Genomic DNA, 23,779 nt, shown 5'->3' on the forward strand with positions numbered 1-23,779 from the left:
TGTCATCAAATAACAAGCAGTGCATCAGGTCCAGTGTGTGGTGCTTTCCAGACTGTGCACAGTGTCTGTCCTATGCTAGGTGAGGGTTGAGAAATGCCTCATATTGACACTCCTTGGGTGTTTGCCAGGGTTGCTCCACCTTCAGTTAAGCCTGGCCGAGAGGTGATACTGATACTGGTGATGATAAGGTACATATCATATGTGGCTCAACTAAGCACTTCTGCAAATTCCTTCTATAAATGGACTGCGTCAAAAGAGGGAAGGAGCAAGCCGTAGGCTGATCTCTAGAGGCGACCATCTCCAGCTGGTGGTTTCAGAGGGACAGGACCATCCATCTTCTGGCAAGATGAAATCCCTGCTCATACTCTTCACCCTCCTGGGACTGGGGGCGTGCCGCCATCTGGGTAAGAGCACAGTGTGTGTTGTATCTTGTGATTGTGTTCAAAAGAGAAGTCCTCCTAGGGACATAGGGCATTCATCTCCCTGTGCCTTGCAGAGACTGAGGCACAGATGTGCAAAATTGTCACACAATGTAGTGCAACACCCAAAGTTGCTGTGCTGCGTTGTGTTACAGGGAGAGAGTTATCTACAGAGATATGGCACTATTCTGCTCTCTCCCTAGCACCGGCGGACAGTCAGGCTACCAAGCGCCTCATGCACAAGCACCACGAACAAACCGTTGCACTGTAGTGCAAAGGTGTCTGCCTGAATCTAGCATTCGTTTTGTTCCAGTACAAAATACTGCGCTTAGACTAACTTTACAACTTTTCCCACTGTACAGTGTAGCACACATGCAAAGCAGGAAATGTTAGAAGAAACAAAAGCTTTTCTCCATTTTAATGCATGCTTTCAGTGGCATTAATCTGTGACACAAAACTCTGTATACTATTGCTGGTAGATAGGATTTTGCATCAAACACCATGATTGCAAGTGAATGCCCAGCTACCACGCATGGAACGCCTCCTTGACGCAGAGATACTCAGAGTAACGCAAATCAGTGCTCTACCATATATGCAAAGAAAACAATGTCTGTTTGGAATGATTTGTATGTAGTCATTCATCACACCCTGCTCCAGCCACCAGAAATTAATCATGATATACACTCCCAGGCATTTTTGCAATTGTTTTCATGTTTTCACTAACTATGAATTCTTTAAGGCCTCAATTATTTGATGTCGAGCCAAACATCATTTGTACTGACAGATTGCTGCATTTAAATCAATTCAAAAGGAACCATGTTTTCTTTTTTCTGCTATCCAGAATCCCATTTTGGAACAGGGGGGACCCTATCAGCGTGTGCTGTTCTACCATGTGGGCATAGAGGGAGACTATGAGTGGCATTATGTCAGGGCAGAAGGCCCTTATGATTCAACAATGCCAGCTCAGAGGGTGTGTAAGAGTAGACATATGCCAGCTGAAAGGGTGTCTAATGGAAGTGTCATGCCAGCTCAGAGGGAGTTTGATGGAAGATCCATGCCAGCACAGAGGGACTATAATGGGAGCACCCATGGAGGCACAGACAAAGCATACCTGAACAATGTGCCACCATCTAATTGGAAAGTCCAGACTTGTTTTTTTGCAATTTTGGCAATTTCCGATGGGCTGCAGGCTAGGGGAGCTCCTTTCAGAATGTATACAGCTATAAACTTTACTAGGGACATCCAGCAGGAAGTTTCACTTGAAATCTCCAGCTCTACACTTCCCTCGATATCTCCAACTCTACGCTTTACTTTATATCTCCAGCTCTACGCTTCACTCCAGCCCTAGACTTCACTAACTTCTCCATCTCTTCACTTCATTTGATATCTCCAGCTCTATATTTAATTTCCTATCTCCAGCGACACATCACTTGATATCTCCAGCTCTACATTTTAGTTGATAGCTCCAGCTTTACGCTTCACTTGATAGCTCCAGCTCTACACTTCCCTCGATATCTCCAACTCTACGCTTTACTTTATATCTCCAGCTCTACGCTTCATTCCAGCCCTAGACTTTACTAACTTCTCCAGTTCTTTGCTTCATTTGATATCTCCAGCTCTACAGTCATTTGATATCTCCAGCTCTACACATAAATTGATATCGCCAGCTCTACACTTCACTTGATATCTACAACTCTACGCTTCACTCCAGCCCTAGACTTCACTAACTTCTCCAGCTCTACGCTTCATTTGATATCTCCAGCTCTACAGTCACTTGATATCTCCAGCTCTATATTTCACTTGATATCTCCAGATACATATCACTTGATATCTCCAACTCTACGCTCCTCTTGATATTTCCATCTCTATAGATCACTTGATATATCCAGCTCTACACTTCGCTTGATATCTTCAGCTGTATACTTCACTTGATAACTCCGGCTCTACATTTCATGTTATCCACAGCTCTGCTTTTCACTTTCTGTCTCCAGCTCTGCACATCACTTGATATCTGAGGATCTAGGCGTCACTGGATCTCTCCAGCTCTGCACATCACTTGATATCTGAGGATCTAGGCATCACTGGATCTCTCCAGCTCTGCACATCACTTGATAGCTGAGGATTTAGGCGTCACTGGATCTCTCCAGCTCTGCACATCACTTGATAGCTGAGGATTTAGGCGTCACTGGATCTCTCCAGCTCTGCACATCACTTGATAGCTGAGGATCTAGGCGTCACTGGATCTCTCCAGCTCTGCACATCACTTGATATCTGAGGATCTAGGCGTCACTGGATCTCTCCAGCTCTGCACATCACTTGATATCTGAGGATCTAGGCTTCACTGGATCTCTCTAGCTCTACATTGTTTTTTTTTCCTCACTTTCTAAGCATTAAAGTGCTTATACAAATCTTACCAGACGCCACCTTGGGGCTGGCTATTACGTGTGTCCTGTCTGCTTCCCACATTATATCCCAGGGAGCGATGACACTGAAAGTTGTATTCCATACAGTGTGTCATGCAGGGAAATTTGCAGGGCTTTAAAGTTACAACGCAAAATCTTAGGATGGTCCATTGTGTGGGAGCAGGAGTCTGTGGCATTTGATGTAAAGTGCTATGCAGCAACAGTGAGATACATTTGTGTGAAGTGCCATGCAGTGACAGTGAGGTCAACTCATGGGAAGCGCCATGCAGTGAGAGTGAGATTAATTTGTATGAAGTGTTGTGTGGAGACAGTGAGGTCAATTTATATGAAGTGCCATCCAGTGACAGTCAGATCAATTCATGTGAAGTGCTGCGCACTGACAGTTAGAACAGGTCACCCCATGGGAAGTGGTAGGCAGAGACATCAATCTATGTGAAGTGCCATCCAGTGACAGTGTGATCAATTTATATGAAGTGCCATGCAGTGAGAGAGAGATGAAATCATGCGAAGTGCCATGCAGTGACGGTAAGATGAATTAATGCGAAGTGCCATCCAGTGACAGTGAGATCACCTCATGTGAAGTGCCATGCACTGACAGTGAGATCAATTTATGTGAAGTGCTATGCAGTGACAGTGAAATCAATCAATATGAAGTGCTATGCAGTGACAGTAAGATGAATTAATGCGAAGTGCCATCCAATGACAGTCAGATCAATTCATGTGAAGTGCCATGCAGTGACAGTAACATCAATTTGTATGAAGTGTCATGTGGCAACAGTGAGATCAATTTATATGAAGTGCCATCCAGTGACAGTCAGATCAATGCATGTGAAGTGCCGTTCACTGACAGTTAGAATAGATCACCCCATGGGAAGTGGTATGCAGAGGCATCAATCTATATGAAGTGCCAACCAGTGACAGTGAGAACAATTAATGTGAGTGCCATCCAGTGACAGTGTGATCAATTTATGTGAAGTGCCATGCAGTGACAGTAAGATGAATTAATGCGAAGTGCCAACCAGTGACAGTCAGATCAATTCATGTGAAATGCCGTGCACTGACAGTTAGAACAGATCAACCCATGGGAAGTGGTATGCAGAGACATCAATCTATATGAAGTGCCAACCAGTGACAGTGAGAACAATTAATGTGAAGTGCCATCCAGTGACAGTGTGATCAATTTATATGATCAAATCATGGGAAGTGCCATGCAGTGACAATAAGATGAATTAATGTGAAGTGCCATGCAGTGAAATTAGATCAATTCATATGAAGTGCCATGTAGTGACAGTGAGATCATTCTATGTGAAGTGCCATGCAGTGACAGTGAGATCAATTCATATGAAGTGCCATGCAGTGACAGTGAGATCAATCTATGTGAAGTGCCATGCAGTGACAGTGAGATGATTTCATGTGACGTGCTGTGCTTATGCAGTAAGAACAGATCACTCCATGGGAAGAACCTTGCAGTGGGAGGGGTAATATCAGATCATTCTTCAAAAGTGAGATGCTGGGACCTTGCTGTCTGCCAATAGAAATTATAACATAGTTAGAGGGATGGTGGTGCTAATGTAATGGCTCTGAGGCTAAACCACTTACCAAGCCCTTCAGTGAGCGAGGGGTTTCCCTGTGCATCATGCACAGCAGAGAAAATCGTCTGTAGGTGCATAGAGCTTGCAAGAGGGAGCAGCACGAGCACATACGAGCTAGTATTGTTCACATCCGAGTAGAAGTAAAAGGGTGGAAATTGTCACCTTTGTGGTATTTTCTCAAGATGAACAGATACTTCACTGGGAGGCTGGCAGAGGGGTAGCGTGCAAGTGCTTGACTACTCTTTTCAGGCAGGTGTGCCCTGTGCCCTCTGACTTCACCTGTATGACATTGTTTTCATCATTTTCACTGAAGAGCCAGGATTTTCCTTGGCTTCTTGTGGTCTATATTCCTTGGATTTGCTGGTCTTTCCCGTCTCCAGCTGGATATTATTTCCCACAAAACCTTGATAACAAGTGACACAGAACTGACGCTCTTGTTTGCATTCTTTTCTGGGAGGCCAGGATTGATTGGGCATGGGCACTGACCTCCCTTCAGGCTTGGGGCGGGTAATGCCCAGTGACGTGCATGATGAGAAGCTCACACTGGTGGGGAGGACTCTGAGAGGGCTCTGCCAAGGGCATTCCATGAAAATGAGTGGAATTTTCATGTAAAAACATTTTGTCTACTAGGCAAGGATAAGGGAGTTCTGAAGAGAAGTATAATGCAGTGAGGATGGGTATAACGCTCGAAATGTCACTAAGGTAAATATGGATTCATTTCTGGGTTCCATTTAGTGATGGGGCGCTCAAGAAGAACATTCGAGTTTTCTCAACCAGGTGAAAAGATGGACAAGCCACATGAGGCTCTCAGTTCTTTATTCATTGCATTGGTTCTTTGGTATGTCAGCTTCACAAGGTTCTTTGCCCATTTGGCCCATTCTCATACACAAGGCCCTTCACCCCGTTGGCCCAGCTGCACCCTATTGGTTCATGTATATTTCACAAGCGCTACTTGCTATTGGCCAGTGTTTGTGTTTGTTTCAAAAGGCCCATCTCCCTCCTGGCCTATCCCCATGTATAATTCATTAGGCCCTTCTCCCTATTTGTGTGTCTGCATGTATGATTCACAAGGCACGTAATCCTATTGGCCATTCCACCTTTGAGCCATGTCCCAGTAGAAGTGATGTGATGTGTCTCGTATAAATGATCATTTTGGCTTCATAAGCGTCCACAATGTGGATTAACCCATCATTTTATCTATGAAAATGACAAGTATTAAATTTTTTGTATAAATGGAAAAGCACCTTACGGTTACCTTATCATCTCTAGCAGCTACATAAACTATATCAGCTCCTAGAAGCCTTCACCGATGATTGGCCAATTGACAAATGTAACAGCATGAAGCCTTAGGGCAGCTCCTAACATTATAATATTTATTTTTTCAGTGACACTGTAATCCATCAAACTCACCCCTCTTTTACTCGATTTTCCCCTGTGTTTCAATTATCTGGTCCTCCTTTTCCATTTATCTTTTCCCCTCTTAGCACCTTGAGGTGACCTTACGATCCATAAAGCGCTGCATGGCATAACTTGGGAGGACAAAACATGGTGGCATAGAGTGGTGAGAATGGAGGGAAAGGTCTGGAAGGGGTGCCATGCATGGATAAGAGAAGACCCATAAAAGTGCATTACTTAGCTATCTCCATATAGTTTGATTTGCCTGACATGGTCACTCTTCCGTGGTCATTCATTATGGACACTTTGATCTGTAGCCCTTTAAATGGAATGTCTATCAAGTGTTATAGTGATTGAAGGAGTGATATCCTGTCAATTAGCCCACATGGCACCTGGTACCTGAAGGGGAATGAGTGGTGGAATGCCCTCCTTAGCTGGGGACTTGACCTTCCACATAGGGTGTTCCAGGATCCTTAAGCTTTGGACACCGGAGAAGGAATGAGTGCCCTCATCCCGAATGAAGTATTTTTAGGAAACTTTGTGTTCACATTCTTTCCAAGAGGAAAAGGTAGCCTTGCCACACCCTGCTTTGTATAACCACCTTTGTATACAGCAGATAAAGTGGTAATGACCTCATTGTGTCTGCTCATGAGGCCATCCCTCTGTTGTGAGTGATTAGTAGCTATGTTGGGACTATTTGAGTTCCCATGATATGGTAGTCAAAACCTTCTTGTACACTTCCACACCCAAACATCACCACAAATGTCCAGACTTCCTACACAGGACAGGAATAGTCTAAAATATTGGCAGAACTCCCTCTGTGGCCCTCAAAGAGTGAAGCCTCACACCTAGTAATCTGCCAGCAGAACAGCTCATGATAAGTGCCTCACAACTGCAGGGACTTTTGAAAAGTAATTTGCATGTGGGAAAAATAACTGAAGTGAAAGAATCCTGCACTAGTGAGCAGCCTCGATAGGAGGTTCATCAAACCGATAGTCGCTCCCCTTCTGGACGGTGACTTTTGGGGACCGGAGATGCCAGTGCAAGGGGCATCTGCAGTGATGGTGGCATTCCATGGCACAAGCCTGGCATTAGAATCAGAAGTAAATGCAGCATAATGAGAGTCTCTTTACCATTGACTTCCGCAGAAATGATGATGGAAGATGCTGTGGTGGAGGAGGAACCAGCAACCGAACCGTGCGAAAAAATGAACATCTCTGACACCACCTGGTGCCCCGTATGTGGAATCCATAACTGGCGCCGGTTTGGCAACACCTGCTACAAACTTTTCCAATCCAAGGTTTCATTCGCCAGTGCTGAGGTACGTAAAGATCTCTTCTACATAACTCTCTTCTTCAAAGAGCGCGTGATGTGTTCTGGAAATAGCTTTTATCTCTCTAGAGCAGAGGTCTTCAAACTTCGTTTGCTCTGAGCCCTCTAAGCAAAATGTTTTGAAGTCTGGCCCCCCCCCCCCCAAAAAAAAAATGTTATGGGAAAGATAGCAGGAGCGAGAGGGGCGGGATGAGCAGGGGGGGAAAGAGTTTAGGAGATCTTTTCAGGGGTAATTTTCTGTAGCTCATAATCGACACTATATGTTAGACTTATACAAGTGTAAATATATCAAACGAAAACAGAAACTGACCAAAAACACTAGGCCCCATAATTGCAGCGCTGTGAGCCTGGGTCCCAATGCAACTGCAACTCCTGCACAAATGGTAGCTGCAGCCCTGAGAAGCAGGCTATCTCTTCTGCTTCCTTCACCACTTCCCTTCTTGTCTGACCATCACTCCAATCTTAAACCCCCTCTCTAGTAATGAAATGAACTCCCATGTGTTGCTCCCTCCTTGCAGCAAGGATGCCCTCTGCCCTAACACTAGGAAGGAAAATTAGTTCCCTGGGCCCCTCTTGCAAAGGCAGAAAGTCATACTTGTGATGTGGAACCCTCACAGTCCTGGTCTCCAGTGCCACTGCTTCTGCTTCACTAATGACTGAGGAGCAGACAGTCTCCTCTACATTTTGCTAAAAACATGGGCCTCTATCTTGCCCCCCATCTTTCTTTCATCTCCCTGAGACCCAGCTATCTCCTCTGCTTCAGTCGCCATTGGCCCACTGGTCCAAGGCCCAAAGCAACACTGGAAAAATAAATGTGTACTTGGCCCTGATGACCCCCTCTGTCTGCATCAGCACGGTGCGTCCGCGCAAGCAGGTGAGCTGTCAGTGCTTAATATGTAAATAAAAACGTGCCGGCGTCCAAAGCTCTCCTCCGAAACACTCAGCTGCTGCAATTAAATGTGCAAGCACAGAATACTGAGGCAGCGTAATCCTGAAGCCATCTCGGGCCTCCTTAATCTATTTACAGCCACTCCCTGCCCATTCAGCGCACTCTTGCAGCTTTCTGCTTTCTCCCTTTGAGATGCATTTTGGTTTTTCTCCTCCTCATTCTTTCCCATAGGTGTATTTTGCATGCAGTAAATGCCCGATGCAGAAAACTAAGGGGCATATTTACACTTCTTTTGTGCCAAAATTGCTTAAATTGTTTTTACGCAAATTTGGTGCAAAACAAACTCCATATTTACACTTTGGCGCTAGACCCGTCTAGCACCAAAGTTATGGAGTAAAAGTCATTTTTTGGACGTAGAGACCTACCTTGCATCAATGAGATGCAAAGTAGGCGTTCCCGTGCAAAAAATGACTCTATGGTTGTAACGCCTTATTTATCCCCCCTGCTAAAATCACGCACAGGTGGGAGGAGGGGTCAAATAATGGTGCAAAGCTTGCTTTGCACCATTATTTAATGCCTGGGTCAGGCCATGGAATAAGCCCACAGGTGCCCTCCCCAGGCCCCAGGGACACCCCCACACCAGAGGGACAGCAGAGGATGGGGGACCCCATCCCAGGTAAGTATAGGTAAGTACAGGATTTTTTTTTTTTTTAAGTGCCATAAGGGGCCCTGAAATGGGCCCCCCTACATGGCACTGGGTGCAATGGCCATGCCCAGGGGACCCTGGTCCCCTGTGCTGGCCATTTGGGTGGTGGGCATGACTTCAGTCTTTTCTAAGACAGGAGTCATGTGGAATGGATGGATTTGTGTCAGAAAATGACTCTAGGCAGGTTAGAGTAAATTTTTTTTACTCTAACCTGCCTAACATCATTTTTTGGTGCAAAACCCCTTTCTCCCATACCGCCACCCCCACCCGGATAACGTCATTTATTTTTAATGCTAGCCTACCCTTTGCGCCGGCTTGCACCATTCCATAAATATGGCCCCCGGCTGGCGCTCAAGAATGGCGCAAGCCGGTGCTAAACTTTCTGATGCAAAACTGCGTTTGTGCAGTTTTGCACCAAAAAGTATAAATATGCCCCTAAGTGCCGGTGCCCCGCACCAGAAACCACGGGCTCAACTCGAGCACCGGGCCCCGTTATTCAGCCTGGATGGGACAGGTTCCTTTGAGTTTTTTGAAAGACGATATATTAGAAGTCCCTGCCCAGGTGTACTGTTTCGTATTATATAGATCTTCCTCTTCACTTGTAGGACTATCCAATGTGCCAGGGGGCGTGCTAACACCTTGTCCCCCCCTTTTCTTTGGCAGCTGTACTGCAGGAGGCGCATCCAAGGAGGTCGCCTGGCCTCCATACATACCTCAAGTGACAACCGAAGACTTGTAAGATTGTACCCCTCCCGGTTAATACGTGCCTGGCTGGGAGGAATCTACTTACAACAGGTACCTTTAACATCACACCTTTTGTACTGTCGGAGCACCTGTGGTCGGGGGAGGGGGGCATTCTAGATCTTTGAGATTGGCTGAAACCTGCGCGGTCAGCTTGCATACCGTGATGTGGGTACTTTAAGATTATTCAGAAACATTTATGCTGGTCCATCAACTGTGCAAGTGCTATTGAAGGAAATACTGATGGAAATATATATTGCATTCAGAAAGTTGTAACGGTTCCACTAACTGCACACCTGTAAATTCTTTATTCTGTAGAGCACACTTGAGTAGAGTTAGGAAATTACAAATTGTTTGTTTAGCTTTTTTTTATTGTTTCGTACAATGAAAATTAAGTATTTCTCTGCTCCCCCCACTGTCTGTCCCTCCCCCTTACTATGCGCTTCTTGTGAACTTCAAAATGATCATTCACCCTCTATTCATTCCAAGTCTATGAAGTGCAAAAATTCTTAAAAACTTGAAGTGCACTTTGGAATTCAAGGAACTTCCCAGAAGCCAGAGTTTATGATCATTGGGAAGCTGCATTGCATGTCTCTGGTGTTTCTGATCACTCCCATACCTTTTCCCTTGATCAACTCCTAGAAATTCATAACCTGGCAACACGAACACCTGCAAAGCTACAGAGCGCCAACAGGGACATTTACAAGAACACAACAAAGTTGTGAAAGCTGACAGTCTGCAGCTTCGAACAGTTTTTTAAAGCATGATACGGGTGACTTTTCTTTGTTTAATGCATTCATAAAAAGGTAGCGGCTATATACCCGTCCGCCAAGTAAATAGTGGATTTTCTCTGCTATTTACCCAGCTGCTGGCTAAACAGCATAAAGTATTTACTATTTGGCCAGTGGCCTTGAAAATAGCAGGTAAACGTTACTAGTTACCAGGCTGTTGTTTCAGAGATAGGCTGCAGGACTGGAGAACAGTAACCAGTGTATCTGATAGACTAGTAAAAAAAACTTCTAATCTTGGGTATAAAGTGACAGACGTGGAACAACCACTAGGGTAGGCCCAGAATAGACATTACTTGGGCCAGGTACTTTCCCAGTGGAAACATCTATGTGGCAGAAGATATTTTGAATGCACCAGAAAATGGAGCAATATTCTTGCAAACATTATCTTACCTCCTGGTTGCAATTCATCTACACGTCGCTGCAGTGCCTTGAAGACTTAACCTCCAAAGCTATCTTCTTGCTGGTCTATTCATTTCACACTCACACTTGATCTATGTGTGTCTCTTGCCTGAGTATCTTCTCTCTTTCTCTAGGGAAAGTCATATGTTTGGACAGATGGCACTAACTTCAACTATCAGAACTGGGCTCCCGGAGAACCCAACAACCAGTATGGAAAGGAGTCCTGTATGGAGATGATCAGTAAGTAAACAGAGACATGTTGTCATCAGTTGTTAGCTATTATGATTTGACTGAAAGGAAGAGGGTGTTTGGGTGGTTTGACCCCTTTCCAAATATGAGTGAATCAGGAAAATAATGTTCAAAGATGAAGCTCTTCAAGTGCGACTTACCCCAGATCCGCTAGCGAGGAATCCTATTGGGTAGATTTTCGGTACACTTAAGCATCACACACAGAGGCTACCACACCTACTTGTGGATTCTGAAACAACTGAACAAGGGGAAAAACTAGGCAGTCAAAGCAGTGTCATCTTAAGGTCCTTGGGGCAAAGAGAAGACATATATTAGGGGTCCCTGTTTCAGAAAATTTAATTTTGCTGCCCCTTTCTTGATAATTCATGCCATCCATGGTGCCAGACAATACTGAATTATATGGTAAGCTTTAACAGGGTTACACAACAGTTGATATATGCTCTACCCGGGACCCCAAAAATCATTAGGATGGTACTGGGTAGGGAGACCGAGGCAAGGGTAGAGGTAGGCAGAGGGAGAGAGGTTTAAAGAGAGAGAAATAGAATATACAGAGGTCAGATAGAGCAAATGTTCATTTTCACTGGATGGTAGGCTAGAAGGTTTGCCAGGCCTTGAAACATCTCTGAGTGAAAGAGGAGAGCTCCCAGGTGTTCCACAGTGATGTGACCATTTTTGCAACAGAAAATGATGCAAGGGGACCTTCTGAGAACTCGTGTTGAGAAAAGGTGTGAACTATCTGATGGTGATATCTCAGCTCATGCAACTGTAGATAACCTATTCATGGTGTCAAATGCAGCAGGCAGGTCCAACATGACATAGAGGCGGACATCAAATCATCCACACAATCTGAAAGGCTTCATCACCAGGAACCTATTCAAGCACTTCCTGTGCTGTCCTTTCAGTGGAAACCTGATTGAAGATGGGAGAAGCAGTCCAGATCCGCTCCAAAACCATAATAAATGTTATTGTTTAAATGCTACTGGAGTGAAGTGACAACAATTTTCTCTAGAATTATCACTAATACTGCAAGGTCTAAATGTGCCAGCACTAGAGAGTTCCAAATTAGATTTTCTGAAAGGTAGATGATGGTATATTGTTTTGGAAGTTTTGGACTGGATGGAATAGTTCACAATAGGGCAGATGACAAGGGCAAACAGGTGTGTGAACTCCATCAGTAGTCATTCTGGAGTAGGGTCACCTGGGCAATCAGTTGTTTTACAGACTCCACAGTGGACTCGACCTTGGCAGGGGTAGTTAGTTGAAAGGATAAGATATTACTCACCTGTGTGGGGGAGATCAGATCTGGAGCTGACCTTTAGGCAGCTGCTGACACGCAGGTCCTTATTTTATTAATTTTCTCCAGATGAGGTGCAGTTGCCGCGGGAACAACCCACAAGTAGCAATGAGATGGTGGTTGTTGCATCTGACACCAATTTGAAGACACATCTTGACTTTGAGTTATTGAAGTAGTCCAGCGCGTGATGAAAACAATAATAATCTGATTTAATTTGCACCTGGGTTAACTAGTGTAAAAAGGGCAGGTTTAGGAAGCCAACTTTGTGCAACCCTCTATTTTTTAGAAGACAGCCTAGGTCTGTGAATGGCGTTCTACATAGATATCAAATTGACTATGCACCACCCGCTTCAAATATCTGTTCTTCAATACACAGTACAACCTCCACATTCCCAACAGTAGACCATGGTTGCTACGAATGAACACCTTTCTTTGCTGTGAGTGGGCTTGTTTCAGAGAATGTGTTTTATAAAGTGTGCCACATTCTCATACATGACTGTGACCAGCTGTATACGTCTGTCCGTGTGTGATTCGCTACATTGCACAGTAAGAACCTAGATCCAGGATTCACCTATCATGTCTGCTTTTTAGAGACGAGTATTTCATCGTCTCCATCTTTCGCCCTACATGCTTAGTATGATCAGTCGCTCTGCAGACCTCTTTCCAATAGTTTCCACTTCTACTCCATGCTCCATGTAGCTTTTGCAGTGAAGCAGATGTCCCTGTTGTACAAGCTCTCCTCTGACCAACCTCCACTCTCCTAGACTCCCAATCCCTCACCCATTCTAACACTTCCTTTGCCCCCAGATGTTTGGTCCCTGCCTGACACTGAGCATCTCTTTTGCAGGAAATGGGAAATGGAACGACTTGCCTTGTCATTCACGGCAGGCCTTTATCTGCGAATACCGCCTGCGACGCAGGGAAGGCGAGGAAGAGGAATCTTTGGAGATGGACGACTAGGTGGAGGTCCATCCTGCATCTCCGTCATGCCGTGCGTCTTTTTGCTGAAGTTTCTGCGCTTTTGCTGTGATCGACAACGTGCAAGATAACTTGGCTACATCACCTTTAAGTGGGAGCAGCACATTCAGCCAAAGCATTGACACGAAAGACACCAATGTGCATTTCTTTAGGCCTCCTAGGGGCATTTTTACAAGCACCTAGCGCCTCCTTGCGCCCCCCTAGCATCATTTTATTTTACACTAAGGCGGCGACAAGGAGGCCTTTTCCCCGCGCCAGATTTATAAAGTGGCGCACTGCAAGCACTGCTCCACTTTGTAACCCCTTGCGACACATTGTGTCTGCGCCAGGCATTCTGTCTGCCAGGGGGACGTTCCCCCGTTAGGAGGCCCAGAAAAATGGTGCAGTGAAATTTACGAAATTTCACTGTGACATTTTTCTCGACAATTTTAACACCTGCCCAAGGCAGGTGTTAAAGTGACGTTCCCATTGTTTCCGATGTTGACGCTATTGTAGTAACGTGATCATGGTGCACCGCATTGTAACTACTGTGCTACTATGGTGATGTTAGGGGGGTGCGGAGGGACGCAAGAAAGTGGTGCATCATAGCTAATGCACCACTTTCTTGTAAACATGCCTCCTAGTATCTTAAAGATGCTTGAGGGTCCAACCCTACCTGTGTAACCTAAAAGTAGGCTAGGCTGAGGAGAAAGTACAAATCTCACTGTGTGTATCTAACCATCTGCTCCTGTCTTATGCTGCTTGCCATTTCAATAAAATCTTCACTTTGCATATACGAGAATGTGTGGTCTTCTTTGGTGACAGGGGGCAGCAGGAGATCTTGTAGCTAGGAAGTGGTTGATGAGTTAAGGTGAGAGGTTTAGACTGAAAGGCAGTGTGATATGTGCAGACATAAGCTGTACTGTACGTACGCGTGCACTATTTGTATGGTGCAAAACCGGTCAAAATGACAGAGGAGCTTTGTACAGGGTCAAAGGCAAAGGCAGTTGAGAGTGGAGATTGGACGTGGACTTTTACTGGGTGGTTAAAAAGTTTTCTTTAAAGAGGTGAATCTTCAATTCTTTTCTGAATTGGAGCAGGGTTGGACCAGACCTGAAACCCAATGGAAAGTTGTTCCACTTCCTGGTTATTATATAATTGTGCACCTTCAAATTGTGAAATTCACTTTTCAAAACAACAAAATGTATTGCATATTACTGAACATGGTGGTTATAGTCCGACCTCAGTGTGCAGGAAAGGTGAGTAACAAAGTATGTAAATAGAGCTGGATGGTGGAGGACAGTTGGGAAGAAGCAAGAGGCAAGTGCACAAGAAATAGCTGGTCAACCCCAAAGCAGTAGAATTACATTGAAGCAACAAAATAAGGGTGATACTGGGTTGCTTGTGTTTCGGTTCAGGGAGGACATAGCCTGGCAGCTCCGGTAGGTGTTATCTCTGGAGCAGGGTCAAGGTTGATTTGCATATGGCTGGATGAAAACTGACATGGCAAGGTGTGCAAAATAACTATGGGCTCGGATGTGGCCCCTAGTGGTTACCAGTGGCTGAGATTAATTCAAGCATCCCCTCCATCACTTTATTGTATACTTAAGTGAAACAGAAAATAAAGACAGACAAGGTGTTGGAGATGGAGGGCCCTGTACATACTGTGCAGCTGGAACCAAGCTATTCTGCAAAAGTTGCACCAGATTCATTCAAGGCTGGAAGAGAGGAGATATTAATGCTGGTGATGAAAAGGTGTTTTATCATAGGTGGCTCACCTGTGCACTTCTGCCAATTCCTTTTATGAATGTACTGCCCCAAATGAGGGATAGAGTGAGGCGTAGACTGATCTCCTAAGGCACACACCTTCTGCAGGTGTTTACAGTGGGACAGGACTCTCCATATTCTGGCAAGGTGAAATCCCTACTGTTAGTCTTTTGCCTTCTAGGGCTGGGGCCTGCAGCACTTTGGGAAAGAGCACAGTGTCTGTCTGGTCCAGCGTGTTACTGTGTCTGAAAGGGAAGGACTCTCAGGAACAGAGAGATGTGACCTTTACGAGCCTTCCAGGACCTGAGAGACCTTTTGTGACCTTCCATGCAGGGAGCAGGATCCCTGTTTGTGGTGCCACGTAGTCAAAGAGGGGGCACGGGCAGTATCCTGCACCACAGACTGAGTCTAAGGAAAGAGCCCTGCCTGCACAGAGCCTTGTGAGGGAGCCAGCAGGCATAGAGGAGTCATGCACACAGTGGAGTCATGCAGCACAGGGGCAGGCTGTGGGAAAGCCCGGTCTGCAGAGAGCCTTGTGAGGGAGCCAGCAGGCACAGAGGAGTCATGCAGCACAGAGGCAGGCAGTGTGAGAGACCAGTCTGCACACAGCCTTGTGAGGGAGCCAGCAGGCACGGAGGAGTCATGCAGCACAGAAGCAGACAGCGGGAGAACACTGTCTGCACACAGCCTTGTGAGGGAGCCAGCATGGACAGAGGAGTCATGCTGCACAGAGGCAGGCTGTGGGGCAGCCCTGTCTGCACAGAGCCTTATGAGAGAGCCAGCAGGCATAAAGTCATGCAGCACAGAAGCAGGCAGCGGGAGAGCACTGTCTGCACACAGCCTTGTGAGGGAGCCAGCAGGCACAGAGGAGTCATGCAGCACAGAGGCAGGCTGTGGGAGAGCCCTGTCTTCACAGAGCCTTATGAGAGAGCTAGCAGGCATAGAGTCATGCAGCACAGATGGCAGCAGTGTGAGAGACCAGTCTGCACACAGCCTTATGAGAGAGTCAGCGGGCACAGTGGAGTCATGCTGCACAGAGGCAGGCAGTGGGAGAGCCCTCTCTGCATAGAGCCTTATGAGGCAGCCAGCAGGCACAGTGGAGTCATGCAGCACAGAGGCAGACAGTGGGAGAGCCCTCTCTGCGTAGAGCCTTATGAGGCAGCCAGGGGCTTAGAGGGGTAATGCAGCACAGAGGCAGTCAGTGGGAGGCCCATATCTGTGCAGAGACTTATGGGAGAACTAGAAGGCACGGAGGAGTCATGCATCACAGAGGCAGGCAGTGGGCCAGCCCTGTATGCACAGAGCCTTGTGAGGGAGCCAGCAGGCGCAGAGAAGTCATGCAGCACAGAGGCAGGCTGTGGGAGAGCCCTGTCTTCAATGAGCCTTAGGAGAGAGCCAGCAGGCATAGAGTCATGCAGCACAGAAGCAGGCAGCGGGAGAGCACTGTCTGCACACAGCCTTGTGAGGGAGCCAGCATGCACAGAGGAGTCATGCTGCATAGAGGCAGGCTGTGGAAGAGCCCTGTCTGCACAGAGCCTTATGAGAGAGCCAGCAGGCATAGAGTCATGCAGCACAGAAGCAGGCAGCGTGAGAGCACTGTCTGCACACAGCCTTGTGAGGAAGCCAGCAGGCACAGAGGAGTCATGCAGCACAGAGGCAGGCTGTGGGAGAGCCCTGTCTGCACAGAGCCTTATGAGAGAGCTAGCAGGCACAGAGTCATGCAGCACAGATGGCAGCAGTGTGAGAGACCAGTCTGCACACAGCCTTGTGAGAGAGCCAGCAGGCACAGTGGAGTCATGCAGAACAGAGGCAGGCAGTGGGAGAGCCCTCTCTGCATAGAGCCTTATGAGGCAGCCAGGAGGCTTAGAGGGGTAATGCAGCACAGAGGCAGTCGGTGGGAGACCCATATCTGTGCAGAGACTTATGGGAGAGCTAGCAGGCACAGAGGAGTCATGCATCACAGAGGCAGGCAGTGGGGCAGCCCTGTCTGCACAGAGCCTTGTGAGGGAGACAGCAGGCGCAGAGAAGTCATGCAGCACAGAGGCAGGCAGTGGGAGAGCCCTGTCTTCGCAGAGCCTTAGGAGAGAGCTAGCAGGCATAGAGTCATGCAGCACAGAGGCAGGCAGTGGGAGAGCCCTGTCAGCACAGAGTCGTATGAGATAGCCAGCAGGCACAGAGGAGTCATTCACACAGTGAAGTCACGCAGCACAGAGACCGGCAGTGGGAGAGCCCTGTCTGCACAGAGCCTTGTGAGGGAGCTAGCAGTCACAGAGGAGTCATGCACACAGAGGAGTCATGCAGCACAGAGGCAGGCTGTGGGAGAGCCCTGTCTGCACAGAGCCTTATGAGAGAGCTAGCAGGCACAGAGTCATGCAGCACAGATGGCAGCAGTGTGAGAGACCAGTCTGCACACAGCCTTGTGAGAGAGCCAGCAGGCACAGTGGAGTCATGCAGAACAGAGGCAGGCAGTGGGAGAGCCCTCTCTGCATAGAGCCTTATGAGGCAGCCAGGAGGCTTAGAGGGGTAATGCAGCACAGAGGCAGTCGGTGGGAGACCCATATCTGTGCAGAGACTTATGGGAGAGCTAGCAGGCACAGAGGAGTCATGCATCACAGAGGCAGGCAGTGGGGCAGCCCTGTCTGCACAGAGCCTTGTGAGGGAGACAGCAGGCGCAGAGAAGTCATGCAGCACAGAGGCAGGCAGTGGGAGAGCCCTGTCTTCGCAGAGCCTTAGGAGAGAGCTAGCAGGCATAGAGTCATGCAGCACAGAGGCAGGCAGTGGGAGAGCCCTGTCAGCACAGAGTCGTATGAGAGAGCCAGCAGGCACAGAGGAGTCATTCACACAGTGAAGTCACGCAGCACAGAGACCGGCAGTGGGAGAGCCCTGTCTGCACAGAGCCTTGTGAGGGAGCTAGCAGTCACAGAGGAGTCATGCACACAGTGGAGTCATGCAGCACAGAGACAGGCAGTGGGAGAGCCCTGCCTGCACAGAACCTTATGAGAGAGCTAGCAGGCACAGAGGAGTCATGCAGCACAGAGGCAGGCTGTGGGAGAGCCCTGTCTGGACAGAGCCTTATGAGGGAACCAGGAGGCATAGAGGGGTAATGCAGCATAGAGGCCGTCAATGGGAGCACCATATCAGGCCAGGTATCGGCCCGTACGGCGTTATCCTCCTTGCATTGGCTTCCTATGGAGCAAAGGATAACATTTTGATCTTTATGCCACATTCATAGAGCCCTATATGGCAAAGGCCCGCCGCTTTTGAAAACTTTAGCCTCTTTTCATGTTACCACAAGACTTCTCAGATCCTCCTCTGCTGCTTTTGCATCCATTCCTTGAATTAAAAAAGCTAAATGGGGAGGAAGATCATTGATCTATCTGGGATCCAAACTGTGGGACTCTTTGCCATTGAAACTACGACAAACCAGTCAGGAGCTTCCTTTTTGGAAGTTATTGAAAACCTGGCTGTTTTAAGGGCCGGTCCTTTGGGTTGTGTTTTCTAAAATTTCCCTATAGGGCTGGGAGGCCTCTGGGTAGCTATGTGCTATATACATGTTCATAACATAACATAACATATCTGTGCAGAGTCTTATGGGAGAGCCAGCAGGCACAGAGGGGTCATTTGGCACAGAAACAGGCAGCTAGAGAGTCCTGCTTGCACAGGGCCTTATGAGAGAAGCTGCAACAAGCACAGAGGAGTCATGCAGCACATAGGCAGGCAGCTGAAGAACCCTGCCTGCACAGGGATTTATGAGAGAGCCAGCAGGCACAGAGGGATCATGCAGTACAGAGGCAGGCAGTGGGACAGCCCTCTCTGCATAGAGCCTTATGAGGCAACCAGGAGGCATAGAGGGGTAATACAGCACAGACGTAGGCAGCGGAAGAGCCATGTCTGCACTGAGCCTTATGGGAGAGCCAGAACACACAGACGGGACATACAGCACAAAGGCAGGCAGCTGAAGAGTCCTGCCTGCACAGGGCCATATGAGAGAGCTGGCAGGGAAAGAGGAGTCATGCCACACAGACTGAGTCTAAGGGGAGAGCCCTGCCTCCACAAAGACAGGCACTGGGAGCGCTAGCAGGCACTGAGGGGTCAAACCGCACAGAGGCAGGCAGTGGGACAGTTTTACAAGAGAGAATGCAGGCATAGAGGGATCAACTCTGCATACAGGCAGGCAGTGGGAGAGCCATTCCAGCACAGAGTAAGTCTAATGGGAGTGATAAAGCCTGGGGCCCAATCACTAATTATGGGGTCTGATGAATCTTTTCTTCTCAGTTCCAAGGGGTGAAGAGTAACACATTTCAATTTAATCAGTTTCTTTATAATCCAAATGACAAATAATAACACTCGGGGTCAATTCATAGGGTTAAATGGGTTCAATATAGACTCAAAGTCAACATTACATAAATGAGTCTCAAAACCATACTATAAACTTACAATATCACTAAAAGGGAATTAAGTTGTACAAGACTAAAACTTATATTGTAACAATACAAAAAATCAGAAAAGCATATGATTCTTGATCATGGAACCAAACTCTCCTGCCTAAGCATTTAAATTAAACTCTAACCATCCTAATACTAAAATATTTGGGAAAGGTCTGCAAACAGAAATTCAGTAGGATATTCTGTTAAGAGAGGTGTGAGGCATGAAGCCACACAAAGTTTGAGGTCTATACCTAAGAAGGGCCTGTTCAGCTCTAAAAATAGGAAAGGATCAGAATATTCACTAACTAAACCCACCTTAACTCACAATTTCCCAGGACAATAACATCACAGTCGAAGCTTCTTGAATAAAACCCCAATTAAAAAGAATTTGAAGTTACAATTTCCAACCCCTGTGCATCCCATCTTGATACTCTTCGGTCTCAACAAATTCAAAAAAGTTGGGACTGCCAAGCTTCCAGAACACTCCTCTCTTCATCCTTGCATCTTTCCTACCAGGCTTTCCTATCTTTCATGCACAATGAGCTTCTTGTTGACTCTGTCTCCACTCCTACCATGTGCATCTCGAAAGAACCATTTAAGAAAAAACAACTTCACAATGAATGTTAAATTGGAAAAAAACTATATGTGAAGGCTTTCACTCCAGCAAAGTTAATAAAACAAACATATATTTTCAAATTACATAAATTCTAAACACTACATATAAGAACATACAAGAGGGGTATGCAAAATAATACTATTAAAACATTTTCCCGAAAAGATAATCATAAAATGTTGATTATATGCCAAAAACAAAGATGCACTCCACTCACATGCTTTGCAGTGGAGGAATTAAATGAATCATAACAAATGTTACACAAAATTTGGCCACCATCTTGTGACCACCAGAAAATGATCACCTTTTCATATTCCTTTTATTAGAGACATAGTGGCACAGCCAAGCTACGCTCTTTCAACTCTCTCTCTGATTACTTTACGAGTCATCACAAATCCCTCTTCATTCTTGAATGAGACTCCCTAAAACCTAGTTGTTTTAAAACAGCGTCCACCTAGATTCTTCCAGATGCTTCATATCATCATAATATCTACACTGAGTTTTTTCCAATTCAACTTGTGCTCTCTTGCTTTTCCTGCCTTGTTGAACTTTCATTCTCTGTAACAATCAGTATCCCACAAACAATACTGTGACTACAATCAAAAGAACCAACAAGGGTTTCAACACAAATCCTTATATTCCAAGCTACTGAACCATCTGCCAATAGCAGAAAATCCATTCCTGATTGCATCCCATGCACCAGTTGCTTCCAATTCCTTCAAATCTTTGGTCAACCCTGGCATATTCTGAATATACATCTGCAAATCTTTACTTTTATCTGGGATAAAAGTGTCGCATTGTTGAACTTTAAGTATCCAACAGACTCTTTTGCGAGCAACATGTCTAAAGCGAGTCGATTTTGAAAAACCATTGATCTGATCGCTATCATCTCAGTATTGACAACCAATAGTGCTCCAGCAGTACTAGTGGCCAGTTTATCCACTATAGAAGACAGCCTTCTAAATTTCAGATTATTCAACATCACTCCCACAGATGGAATCATAGCACCAATGATGTCTCTTGCTATCTCACTTGCAGTCACACTTCACTTAGGTCTAAATTCTTTTGTCCAAACAGGATTATAAAGTGCTCCACATAAAAGGTTGGAGAAAAAAGAATTCCCAAATAACATCTATCATACCATCCTTTTGGTAATCGCTTGCCACTAACAAAATAAACATCAGGGATCACTGCATCTTCCACATCCTAACACAACTTGAAATTTCCCTCAACTTCAGATGTGTGCTCACATTCACTCTTTCTCCCAAATAGATTGTCAGTGGTGGACCTCTCCATCCAGATGCACAATTTCCCTTTATGTTCCCAATCTAAAGCTAAAGCAGCTCCGTTTCCAGCTAACTGATGTTCGATTTCTTCCTTTGCCCTTTTATTCAGACTTCAGAACAACTCACCTGGCTCCAACTCTCTCCTCCTGTATTCAACTAAATTCAAAAATGTCTTTTCTACATCTGATAAAGACAAGTTAAGTTGTGTCTTTGTGCCTATACAGTGTCTAAGGTAGAAACAGGTTTGAAAAATCTTGCAATAATCTTTATTTCCAAAGGAGCTGAGAATCTATTTAAATGTTCAATTATAGTAATTTCTGAAAGAACCATATCATAATTGGAGAAATAATACTGATAATGTTCTGTCCTATAAAATAAACTCAGCAACAAAGTGCATGAATTTCCATGAATCACATGGATGTGATGATAGGTAATACCCTCTGAAACAGAAGCAGGCAATTGAGTGCCTTCATAGCAATCCCTTGACTTTATGATCTCTACATATTCACATAACAGGCGCGAATATACATATAAATGCAGAATAATCTCCTCTATGTGTATCTATGTGTAATGCTTTCTCATTTAACCTATCACCTTTCCTAGAACCAATAGTTTGGGAAGAAATATCAGAAGACGTCCCTCCCTCTGCAGGATTAGTTCAGGAAAACACTCCTACTAGTAATGTTATTAATATGACAAGAAGAACAAGCAATAAAGCACCTATTATACATCTACATCTATTTCTTTGATCTATCTTCATTACGTCTTTAGAATCAGACCTAATTATCAAGCAAAATATGGCAGCAACAAATGTCACTTCGTTGATTTAATCAATACAATCAGTAAAATAGAGCTCAAACGTTCAAAAGATCAAAGTTAATTCAGTGTCAGTACATATAAATCTTCATGAGGCTTCCTTACCCTATTCTGTGTTCTTCTAAATGACAACTTGCGTTCTTCTACTGGGGCCTTAGTGTCTTCCCAAGTTCTCGATCAATATAAATGCCTCTAATATGTGCACAGACTATGTTACCAGATGACTATCAAAGTTACAGCTACAGTTCAATCACAATGTCCAGTTCCCTGAGGCTCAGCTGAACCAGTATGCTGATGCCAACATTCCCAGAATTCTTGTTCTGCGTCATTTGCAAAGTAGGTCTATTCAGGTTAAGAGTACCTACGACTTAGTACTCATGCTCTTTTTGACTTTCTCTGTTTTACACCTTCGTCTTCACTTTCACTAACATCAGAATTCTCTGATTTCTCATATTCGTTGATGGCACATGCTCTTTAGACAGTGTCACTACTTCTCGCTCCCTGTCTTCTAGGCCATCTGTCCCCAGCTTCCACTCTCCGTCCAGTAGTACTTGTTGCCTCACCAGGATCCGATTTTGAGTCTGACTTCTGCTCTTCAGGACAAACTTTGATCGGTTCTGCCTCAGAATCAGATATGATTTGTTCTAGACCCTCTTCTGTATGGTCGAGTGCTATTTCAAGCTCAGATTGGTCCCCGACAGATTGATTGACCTGCTCCGGTTGTCTCTCACACAGCTACTGGCTGTTTCTGGACAGGCACTGTTTTATCGATGGGACACTCCACCCTGTGAGTGTGAGAAACATGGATCCAGTTAGGGAGACCTCTACACTTGATAGCAGTTGTCGTCACCAGGATTACCTGATAAGGCCAATGAGGTTCCAGACATGTCTTTTTCTGATGATTTCTTCACTGAGGACCCAATCACCAGGACTGAGGTGATGGCACTGTTCTTGTGGGGAGGCTGTGACTGTTCCAACCTGATCAGACACAGAATGCACCACATCAGCTAGTCCCTTGCAATAGTCTAGGACCATGTTTTCAGTTATATTCACAAGTGCATTCACAGGAATTGCTGGCAGTCTCATCGCCTCCCCATCAGGATTTTGTGGGGGACAATCCAGTCTTTTGATCAGGTACACTCTGAAGACCCATCAACACAAGAGGCAAAGCATCAGACCTTTCAGAAACATTGAAGCATACACTTTTGCCAACCTCAATTTCAGCGTGCCATTCACTTGTTCAACAAGCCCCGAAGCCTCAGGTCTATAACTGCAATGTAGTCTCTGATCCATCTGCAATGCATTATTAAAATGAGTTCCTCGATCTGATTACAAAGAGGTTGTGAAGCCAAACCTCAGGATGAGTTCTCTCAATAACAGTTTTGCCACGGTAAGAATATAATTTCGCCTAGTTGGTGCGGTCAAACCTGCAGGAAAAGGCACACAATGACCAAAACATACCTCAATCCACTGCACACAGGCATCTCAGTGAAATCCATTTGAATTCTGTTAAAGGGTCCTGCTGACTTCCCTTTGTGACTCAACGTAACTTCAGTCCTCTTCCCAGCGTTGTTCTGTTGACACACAACACACCTGTTACATAGCACTTCAACCGTAACTCTGAATTTGGGATTGAACCAAGTTTGCCTGAACAATCTCATCCCTACCAATGTGAGCAAGGCC

The 23,779-nt window shown here is 45.7% G+C and overlaps 1 protein-coding gene across 1 annotated transcript; it reads left to right on the forward strand.

Annotated features, from left to right (window-relative positions):
* The first annotated feature begins 249 nt into the window (after positions 1–249).
* On the forward strand, positions 250–13,979 carry LOC138261266 (C-type lectin-like). Its single transcript, XM_069210049.1, has 5 exons — positions 250–404; positions 6,978–7,150; positions 9,420–9,551; positions 10,822–10,927; positions 13,078–13,979. Exons 1-5 carry the CDS (start codon positions 347–349, stop codon positions 13,188–13,190), a joined length of 582 nt encoding a protein of 193 aa, XP_069066150.1. The 5' UTR covers positions 250–346; the 3' UTR covers positions 13,191–13,979.
* Positions 13,980–23,779: the final 9,800 nt, after the last annotated feature.

This window comes from Pleurodeles waltl, chromosome 2_1 (genome assembly GCF_031143425.1).
Source record: "Pleurodeles waltl isolate 20211129_DDA chromosome 2_1, aPleWal1.hap1.20221129, whole genome shotgun sequence".
In the NCBI taxonomy this organism is placed as follows: domain Eukaryota; kingdom Metazoa; phylum Chordata; class Amphibia; order Caudata; family Salamandridae; genus Pleurodeles; species Pleurodeles waltl.

Coding starts and splice junctions, on each gene's coding strand:
- LOC138261266 (XM_069210049.1), top strand. CDS start 347: ATGAAATCCCTGCTCATACTCTTCACCCTCCTGGGACTGGGGGCGTGC. Junction 9,552..10,821: donor GAGGAATCTACTTACAACAG/GTACCTTTAACA, acceptor CTCTTTCTCTAG/GGAAAGTCATATGTTTGGAC. Junction 10,928..13,077: donor GTCCTGTATGGAGATGATCA/GTAAGTAAACAG, acceptor TCTCTTTTGCAG/GAAATGGGAAATGGAACGAC.